This window comes from Echeneis naucrates, chromosome 12 (genome assembly GCF_900963305.1).
Source record: "Echeneis naucrates chromosome 12, fEcheNa1.1, whole genome shotgun sequence".
Classification (NCBI taxonomy): Eukaryota; Metazoa; Chordata; class Actinopteri; order Carangiformes; family Echeneidae; genus Echeneis; species Echeneis naucrates.
In genome coordinates, this window is record NC_042522.1 from 6507990 (window position 1) to 6518766 (window position 10777).

A 10777-nucleotide genomic window follows, 5' to 3' on the forward strand; every position below is an offset into this window, starting at 1 on the left:
GGAATAACAATCTGGTGTGATTTCCAGATTAGCACTAGCACTGTGCCTGAACATAGTCTCCTAATCAACACGCAAACCATCAGATCACTGTTTAGTGCCAAAACTTTTAGTATGCCCCATTCAGCTCCCTGGGGTGACTCATCAGTTCAGCTATGTCATCATTTTAAATGACATAGCACTTTCAACAATGCTCAAAGACACTTTACAAAAATTAAAAACAAGAAAGCAGTTAAAGTATAAAAATAAAATATAAGGAACAAAGTATAATCTCTACAGTAATCACACACATTCCATGAGTTTGACTCTTACTTTTCAATCCAAACAGCAATTGCTCACCATGAACATTAATTAGTTCTGAGGAAGTCTCAATGTCTGAGACGACAGGGTTTTTGAAAAACCTTTTTTCTCAGAAACTCTTAAGTTAATAAAATGTTGACATGAATCCCAGGCCTTGCACAGTTGAACTGCAGAGCAGTGAGGAAAGAGACCCTGCAAGGCTCTCTGTTTGCTGGATTTTCCCCTCGAGAACACGTCCTCCTCCTCAGGAAAATATGTTGACATTCTTGGTGGCACACTCATGACTTCCCACACTCTGACTCACTTGAGCGTTTGGCCCCACTTGGCTTACCGCTAAAGTGTTTATTACAGAAAGCATCACTTCTACCCACTACTGTTTGTAGCATCCGAGAAGTTGAAAATAAGTGCAGACGTCTGTGTTCAATATCAACTTTTACTTTGGTCTATTTGTAACTTGAAGTCAACCATGACTCACGTGAATTAAGTAACTTCTAAAGATTTTGGCAGAGAATAAGGGGGCAAAAGTTGAAGCATGTATTTACAGTTCTTAGAAACTAGTTCAAGACAATGAACTTTCAAAAAGTGGTTAACAGTCACTTCTCTTAATCATTTTGGTTTATTTGCTGCAGTAAATTTATGTCTAAAACACAACACCAAAATACAAATGAACTGACAAAAATCAAGTGTGATCGAAATGAAACGGCGACGCTACCCATAGTACCCATATAAAAAGTTGTGGAGGTGTGAAGATGACTGAATTGAACTTAATATACAGGATTGTTCTTGATTGCCTTAGAAGCGGCACCCTGCACCGCTGACCTGCAATGACACACGCCCAGCGTGAAGTCACATAGACAGGATTATAACACAGTTCAGCAGTGATGTAACTCTGTTAGATTCAAAGTCCGACTGACGCTGAGATTGTGACCAGAAGTGGGCTACAGATCAGATGAGTCACATTCTGTGCATGCCGACACGCACACACCCAACAGAGACATCTCACGGTGAAGATCATCTTCCATTGAGCGGGAAGCCATACCTGACCGCTTAGAGAACAGATACTGAAATGAACATGTGGCCTAGATGTCATGGGTTTCATTTTGCTGTGCTGGAAAGATCTGAATAATTTTGCAAACCATAAACTGACCACAAAAACAATTTATTTTAAGATACTCTTTAGGCTCGGGGACCATAAACAACTCCTTCTATATTAAAATAGATTCATTGATAGTATAGACAATTACCAATTGCAGTGAGCACCGGCAAACCTGCATGAATGCTAATTTGTCAACTCCTTCACCAGTGATGGTGTTGGCAAACTTAGCACATACCTCAGATGTCTTGCATGCCATTGTCGTGTGATGGCAGCAGGTGGTGACTATACTCATCGTGTTCCTCATGAGGGGAGACACAAATATGCACATCTCTGAATTTAAATGAAGAGACGCGTAATGAAGAAACAACGGGAAACAAAACATGCTATGGTTCCTCCTGATGCCTGCTTTTCAAGTCAACAGCTATCTGTATCTACCTGACTGTCATAAAGCGATGAATGAACCTGATGTTCTGGTTTATTCATGTTGGTAGCCAATAAGATAGACTTGGCTGCATGTGTCAAATAATACCAGTCTCTTCGACCTTCCCAACTAATTGCTGTCCTCTCGCTCTGCATTGTTCATTCCCTATCTTAAATCTTATGTCATGAAAATAGTCTTAAAATCAGCAGTGCCCACTACGGCTTCATTCCATCCTCTCCTGTCTGATGTCGCTGTTAACCTCAACCCCACTTCCAAACAGAAGCATGTACACACAGACACACATACAAAAATACCAGAATGTCCAGTAGGTTCAAGACAGCTGCTGCTAATTTTAGCCAACATGTAATGCCTGGCGAGCCCCAGACCCCCTGGTACCCAACAACCAACCCCTTCCCCCTCAAAATGACTTTGCCCTAAGCATGCTCCCCACCCCCATAAAGTGCAAACAACCATAAACTAAGTCTCCTTGAGCCACCTATCCAACGATCCAATCTGCTCCGCTGGTTAGTTGGCAACACCCACTCTGCCAAAACCTAAGACACACGTTCAGGAGACCTATTGAGCAATCACACATCAGAGAGTCAACAACTCTTCAGCAACTCAATGACTTATCAGAGACAAACAGCTGTGCTTGTGTGTTGTCTGTAAAGCCAATAGTTCCAGTTAATCTAACTGATGGGGGGAAGCAATCAATTATGTAATATCGGATCCCAAATTACCAAATAAGAAAGGAAAAAGGAGAAACTGTGATTTCATTCCACTCCCAGAGGCCTGGTATTTTCTCACACCTCAGATATGGCATGTAAATTGTATGTCTTAATCAGATCTGTTTAATTGTGAGCACTGCTGCAACTTAAAGCAAACAGCAAAAGGTCAAAGGTTAATCTGTAACAAATGATTCACTGAGAACTGTCTGGATTAGCACAATGTGAGCCTCATGACTTAAATGTAATGCTGAAAGTATGGTGAAAAAAAAATAAAAATAAAAATCAGGAAATAGGAAAAAGTGCAATTCAAAATGTGGTCACAAGCTAAAGTTATCCACAGTAGCTGGGAGCAAACACTTGAACACAACTGATATTTTCCACGTTGTTCTCAAAGGTTCAGTGCTGCCAATATGTTGATCTATGAGGAAAGTTCTCAAACTGAAACCGCACAAGCCTGCAGGCTGCCCAGCCCCCCACACTATTTACCCCTCTTCACGTAGCCCATTACCCCAGCCCTCCATCGCATGCCACAGTCACAAATCTCAGCAGATGCCAAGATCTAGCTTCAGCTAGACCCCTGCCTCACTCACTCTCCTATGTAAGACATCGCAAAGTGGATCCGGAAGACTGTCCAGCTTCCAGGGTGATCTTGGCTTGCAGATTACATCTGAGAAATCAGCTCAAAATCAACCAGTGGTTGAATCCAAGAGATCAAGTAATTCATAACTGTACATTAGCCTTTCAGGACTTTATTATGCTACAACAAGGTAGACAATCAGCACTGAGTTTTAATCTCAAGCTGAAGATGATCTGTTATTGTTCAAAACTCTGATCTTGGTCTTTCAGCCAGCAGCCACAACAGCCCACCAGTTCCTCATTCTCTTGCTTTCCCACAGACAGACATAGAGACACACACATTTATCACCATCATTCCAGTCCTCATGCACCACTTCCTAATTCCCCTTAGATTTGGCCCCATACAATCTGTGGCCTTGTGTGTGCGTTTGAATGTGTGTATTGGAGGGTAGCTAAGAGTCCAAAGGCCTGAAGTCATCTGTGTAAATATATCACTCGCACACGCACACACATTTTGCCATGGCACTTGTGGTTGACAGGCCGCACAGGCAACAGCTAATTAGAAAGATGAAACACTAAGTATTCATTGGCTGATCTTAAAACCACATGCAGAGCTTTGGTCAATGCAGATTTACAAAACCCTTGGACACACACGCGCAGACACACACACAAACATCACCAGGCTGTTCTCGATCTTACTTCTATAATTACATGTTGATAATAAACCAATTAAAGGTCTGGATTTAACAACATGACAATCATGACATCACAACTGTTCCCTAATCTTACCAATTAGTTACCACGGAAACCAGCTAACAAGGCCATAATCACTATCAGCCGGTGGGAAACTCTGCCTTTTGGATGTGTGGCTGACAAATCAGCCATTTGACTGATCAACTCTTGGACTGCACTCTGGCAGATGTCCTTCCCTTTGTTGTACTGTGTGGGGATGATTGCAGATAACAAATCAATCAGTAATACATTATTCAGCATGAATTTATTGTAGCAAGAACATTTTTTCCACATGTACAGTACATGCCAAAGGTTTGGACACACGTCCCTATTCATCTGAATGAGAAGGTGTGCCCAAACCTTTGGCCTGCACTGTCTTTTTAAATCATTAGTACTTTGGAACAGAATAAAAAATATATTACGATTATAACATTTTGCCAGACACGAAGATCAGACTTTTTTTTTTTCCTTTTACACATTTGAAATAAATCATGTGCTTTTTAAAAAAAAAAACAAAAAAAAAAAAAAACAAGCAGAATAATCCATCAGGGCTGAACTTGCTCACCTCCTTTGATTTTGGGACAGACTCAGATAATTTTTTAATGAAATTGATGTTTTTTTCTTTGAAGTCTGGTGTTTGTGCCTTGGTGGAGGCCTGTGGTTTCTGGACCCCCTTCGCTAGTTTTATCATGTGTTTTTAACAATTTTAAACAACACTTAAATGTCCTAAGTCAGTTTTCTGTTCATTTTCAATATACTGTGAGAACACAGCTGCTGTGATTGAGAAAATAGGTATGTTGTCCTTTCCCTCAAGCTCCAAAAAAAGGCCTGGTGAATCACAGCCATGCTTTATTCATGAGCCATACAGCACACAGACATGTCCCTCTGCTAAATGAACATTATAATGACAGCTGTCTGCTCCCTGACAGTGAATTTTAGAGCTGTCCAGACAGATAAAGCGTAAAAGTAGAATCCACTCTTCCACACAGATCCATATTATAGTGCATGTTAATCAAAATCACCATCAGAATGAGTAGCTGTGTGTTCAAACAGCTATGGCAATAAATCAGAGAGGTCGAACTTGGCTCAGATCTTAGGGGAAGCCTCTAATTTTGCTGGGCATCTACGAAAGCACTGATGAAATCAGACACTTGGTGACAGTTAAATCTGAAATCTGAGAATCAATTATTGATGAAATCATTAGCATGTCAGCTGCAGACCAGAGACAAGTGCATCAACGAGTATGCTTCTCAACAGGGGTTCTGTAAAGCTCATCCATGATGCCATCCGTCTCCAGTTTTAAAGGATTTTTTGTTGCAGGGGTTTTGACACTGCAGAAACAATCTTCAGATTAAAAACTGCACCCATTTAATTTAGTGCCAGAGGAGATGCTCTGGGAAACTTGGTCCAGCACCTGTATTTACACTGGACACGCTGCCTGGTTGTGTATGTTGCTTATGGCAGCCTCAGAGAGCTGTTAGTACTATTAGTGTAATAGTTACCCTTCTCTATTTAAGTGCCTGGTAGAGCTTAAAAGCTATTAGTGCTGTTATTGTCTCTGATATAGTGCATACACACTCAGCTGAAGCAAGACAGACACCCATTTGGATGAGACAAATAGGATCAAATGATTTAATGCCTGACTTTACTCTGTGTCAAAGCTCTTGGTAGTTACAGTAGGATGTTTAATAATACTTCAGGATGGAATGGGACTGCAGAGAGCATTCAATGAAGTCTAAATTTACCACAGCTGCAAATAGAAAAATCTGCAGCATTTGCAGAAAAAAGAAAAAGGTTTTTCTTGAGCTAAACCCAAAAGTTATTTGCAAGATAACACAATCAATGATTTTAAATGGTGCATAACCGAATAACACGCAACTACGATGCAATAAATGACATTTTTCAGTTTTTTCATATCATGACAATTTTTCAGTCTTTCCTTACTTAAGCGCCTGACTGGTTTAAGTTCATGCAGCCTGGTACGGCTGCCATGTTTCAACGTGGCCAAAATAGTTTCTCCATCTGCTTCACTGTGTGTATGAATGTGTGTGTGCTCCTGTGCCTCTGTGCGTCAAGCGCCAAGTGTGTGTGGTATGCTGTGGTTCCGTGCTGGCGCCAAATTTAGTCCAAGCCAGTGAACCCTGGTCTCACTTTTGCTCCGAAGTCCCATCAGCACCGAGCCAAAAAGTTCAACAGATGCCTCTCTGGCTCTCTGATCGCGAAACATAACAGCAAGTATTGACACACAAACTAAACCGAATCTCTTCTGTGATTGCTCATGTCTAGAGAGCACATACACCTAAAAACCTTAAACATCTGGCCAAGAAAAAGAAGGAAGTAGAAGAGGGGGAAAAAAAAAAAAAAACTGAACAGATTTTCCACTAAGTTGTGTCGGTTTCCTAAGCAAAAAAGAAGACATGGAATAAAATGAAAGCTGACATGAACATTGAGACAAGTATAGCAGAGGTGCAAGCCAGAGGACTGGTGAGGGAGTAGAACATACTGCAATTTATGCATTTTTGAGCCTTTGTTCCCTTGCTTAGCATTTAGAGTCCCACCACAGAAGCAGAAGCAGATGACCAAAAGATAACTCAAACTTGATCAGTCACACCGGACCCTGGATGATGGTTGTAATGATAAAGTTTCTCCTTCTGTTTAGGGTCACGTATGATAAACTTAGTTGCCAAAACAATAATCATAAAACACCAGCACTTTCATATTTAGGTTTCACCCCAGGCGTCACTGCGACGCTGATCACCTCTAGCAGCTTGTGTACGTCATACAAACTCACTCATCGAACAAACATGAACTTTGGTTTGGAACAAAGAGACAAAAAGAGACACAGAAAACATGTTGCCACTCACTATACGGCTTTGAATTGAGGCGAGTGGAACATGAATGAGTAATGTGACAAAGCAGTGAGAGGGCGAGAGAGAGAGAGAAGTTATGACAGAGGCAAAGAGAGTGGCTTCGAGGTGTTAGACAGTTAGATAAGATACTGTGCTGCGACTGAAAGACAAAGATGAAATCAAGGTGAGACAGGGTGGAGTTGTTTTTTTTTTTTTTTGTTTCTTTGCTTGTTTGTTTGTTTTTTGAGTTACTTGCAGAAACACGGACAACAACAAAGAAGTTCAGAGAGACACGGAGAGATGAGCAGCTCAAAAGCAGCAGACAGTTTAGAACACACTTGGACTTACCGCCAAGGCCTGCAGCCTCTCTTTGTGGAGCTGAGCCTCCTCACACGACATCCTGAGGGGAAGCAGGGGAGGGGAGGGGGAGGTGAAAGGAGAACGAGAGGTGAGATCTGGGAAAGACAGAGAGCCGGAGTCCCTCAGTGAGAGATATAGAGGGGAGGAAAGTAGAGGAGAGAGGCAAGAAAAAGGAGAAGAAGAAGAGGATGAAGAGTATCCAGGTGAGGGGGGGGGGTCTTCCTTAGCAGTAATCCAACCACAGAGAGGAGACAGTGGGAGAAGGAGCTCACGCTGAGAGGACGCAAAGATCTCTCATTCACTGGCCATGTGCCTCACACTCAGCCCGCAGCTCGCATTTTCTCTCTCTCTCTCTCTCTCTCTCAGTCTCTATCACCCACTCTTTCTTTTGCGCTCCCTGTCTCTCCTCCCATTTGTCCCCTCCCTCCCTCTCTTTTTTAGGCATGAGCCATGTGTGATTAAACAGCTGGGAGGAGCAGCCGAAAGAGAAATAGAGAAGAGGAAGGAGGGAATGCGAGGAGCTACGGCACGAAGGTGGGGTGTGGGGGGCATGAGAGGGAGAGAGAAAAAGGAATGAGAGAGAGAAAGAGGAAGAGCAAAATAAAATAGCTGAGGTAAGGAAAAGGGAAGCAGATGAGTAATTCGCTGTGCTTGAAAGCAGAGGGTTCAGTAGAACACGAGACAATGGGAAACTCACCGTTAAAAGCTTTACAGCCAAATTATTCTTCCATCCAATGGTGCGACTTTTTCCTTGTCCTCTCCAATCTATCCCTGATGCAAATCAGTAAATCAATACACACATGGAGCTTATCATAAGCAAGAATTGCTCAACTCTTCACCTAAAAGGGACTAACATTTATACGGACAATGTGATTCTTTTCCTCTGCATACCAAACCCATGTTCCTGAAAGGAGCTCCGCTACTCCTGTCGGAATAGTCTGTCTCAACCGTACTGCAGAAGCATGCACAGAGATTATGAATCAAAATGTAAACATCTTTTTCATTCAATACGCAAGTATAGTTTCCACACAAGACCACGCTCATTTGTAATCCTGCAATATCACATATCCCCCAAAATAGCCTGATTGTACTGAATAAAATGTCTTTTGGGAATAAATTGTGGGTTGGCATGTATCCTGGCCTGACTCGCCCCAACATCCAAGTCTTTCACCCAAGTGCTCAAAAGAATAGCGGCGACTGTTAAAGCTATAGCTGCAAATGCGAACTTTAAGCCACATGTCACCACAGTGCTCGAGACCGAGAACAGACACATGCATCTCCATCACAGTCGGCATTTCTCTCACTTTTTAGGACAAAAACGAAGTGCTAAAACCGGCACAGTGTGCGTTACAAGCATTTAACGACGCTGTGATGTTTCAATAAAAATCCGCAAAACCACATCAGGCAACAATGCTGCCCACACACAAACAATCCTACCGCTGACTCTTCAGCTTCTGTTTCTGGTCACTCTGGTCGTACGTTTATTCCAGAGCCTCAGATTGAACAGGAGACAGAAAGAAGATAATATTGTCACTTTGTGAATTGATGTATGTGACTGGATATGTAAACTGCAAAAGCGCCACAAAGGAAAGGCAGGACACATCTGCATACACAAACACACACACACACACAGCCAACACCCTGCTTTAAATTTCCAAGCTCAGCCCCATCCATCAAACTTCTCTTCTCTTTTTTCTCTTTTCCTCAGCTATATCTTTACTTTCTTCCCATCTTGCTTTCCCATCTCTTCTTTGCTGTATGTCTTTCCACAAATTCCACATTTTCTCCACTCGCACTTTCCTTCCTCCATCATATATCTTCTCATTTTCACCTGTTTCTTTAACCCTAACCCAGATATTTCCCCCCTATGGTGTTCATTTCTGTCCTCCGTCTTCTCTCTTTCTGCGCCATCTTTTCTACTCCTCCCTGGCCTCTCATCCTGGCCCTTATCCTCATTTTGCATGCCATCATTCCTCTTCATCTCAACTCCACCTGTCCCTCCTTCCATCTATCCATCCCTTCAACTCCTCATTTTTCTCCTCTTCCTGAATTCTCTCTTTCTCGTCCTCTTGTCCTCCATCCCTCCTTTCACAGACAGACATCCTTATAAGGAGAAACAGCAGAAGCGGTCCTAGCCAAGTCCTTGGGGAATACAGAAGCATGTAACACACACACACAAACTCATGCACACACACGCACACACACGCAGACACAGACACAACAGCCACTACATTACTCCAAGAGAAAAAAGTGTGTGACAAATAAGTGCAGCTGGAGAGTATTTGAGCTGTAAACTCACCATGCAGCTGCAGGACTTGACTCTTTAACCCTCCGCTATGGCTTCTAGATTTGCATATTAACTATTCAATATTTACAGGGTTCTTTATTCTTGGAGGCATTAGGGAGTTGTTACCTGTCAAGCTGACCACATTTAGTGACTTGATTTGTGTTATCAAATTACTTAAGCTAATCCACACACAGTTCTCTTGCATTGCTGATGTTTTTATCTGCTGCACTTCACCGGAGTTTGGCAATTTATGTGTGTGACTACAGTAAGAAATGTCTTTTACGGTTCCATTTCTGCTCTTTCATAAATTATAGTCCTTGCTTATACAAAAAAAATCGTTGAATGTATTTACATGATTTGCCACAGTTCATACTCAATTTATGAACAAACCTCACAGCTGGCTATAATAACAAATATCAATGTATGTAAATGTAACTGCAACAGCTTTGATACCTTTTAATCCTTCAAGCTGCAGTGTGTTATGATACTAACTTATTCCGTATGCGATTCTTCTGATTTTTTTTTTTCTTTTCAGGGTTGGATTGAAATTTCTTCTAAATTACCTTGTGGTAAAATAAACATTGGGACAAAGGACTATAGGCAACACAGTGGCATAGTGGTTAGCGCTGGTGCCCCACAACAAGAAGGTTTCAGGTTGGGTTCCTGGGCCTGGGGCCTTTCTGAGCAGAGTTTGCATGTTCTCCCTGTGCGTGGGTTTCCTCCCACTAGCCAAAGACATACTGTATATGTTTAGGTTAATTGGTGACATTAAATTCTCCATAGGCCTGAGTGGGAGTGGTTGTTTGTCTCTGTATGTTGGTCCTGCAATAGACTGGTGACCTGTCCAGGGTGTGTCCTCGACCAACCTGAGCTGGGATTGGCTCCAGCACCCCCTGGGACACAGAAACGAATACGCGGTAGAAGATGAACGAATGACCAAAGGACTATGAACAATGTGCAAGGTGGTGTTTGTGGGTACGTCTACTGTGAATGATCTCCTGAGACTAAAGATCCTCTTGGTTTTGAAACCACTTAAGCATCAATAAGATGATTATTTTGATCTTGTCTTCTCCAGATGTAGTAAGCAGCTGTTTTGATCCAAAACGCTCTTCCGAGACAGAGACTGTCTGTCCAACTGTCAGAAAGGATAAAGCAGCTTATTACAACCTAGGTGACAGCCTTTTCAGTGAAAAAAAAAAAAAAAACACCCAAATGGCAGTTCAAGTGACAAAGTGGGTATGGGGTTAGGTTTGCTGGACAAACCTTGGAATTAGCAGAGGAAAATGCTGTTTGTGTTATTCATCATGAATTTGAATCTATGCTATTTTACCGGTAGCAAATCTTCTAATTCAGGAAACGTATGCATGGATTGTGCTTAGGTTGGAGGTCTTGTTGGTAAATGATTAACACACTACTAGCTGGTGAAAAATG

At 42.1% G+C, this 10777-nt stretch overlaps 1 protein-coding gene across 3 annotated transcripts in view; it reads right to left on the reverse strand.

The window, feature by feature from the left end:
- The window catches only part of palm2akap2 (PALM2 and AKAP2 fusion), a 60192-nt gene extending 52800 nt beyond the window's left edge, over positions 1-7392 (reverse strand). For all 3 annotated transcript variants that reach the window (XM_029515857.1, XM_029515855.1, XM_029515854.1), the window contains exon 1: positions 7048-7392. In XM_029515857.1, coding sequence (XP_029371717.1) covers positions 7048-7098 — 51 coding nt within the window. In that variant the 5' untranslated portion in view covers positions 7099-7392. The remainder of the gene's footprint in view (positions 1-7047) is intronic.
- Between the last annotated feature and the right edge of the window lie 3385 nt (positions 7393-10777).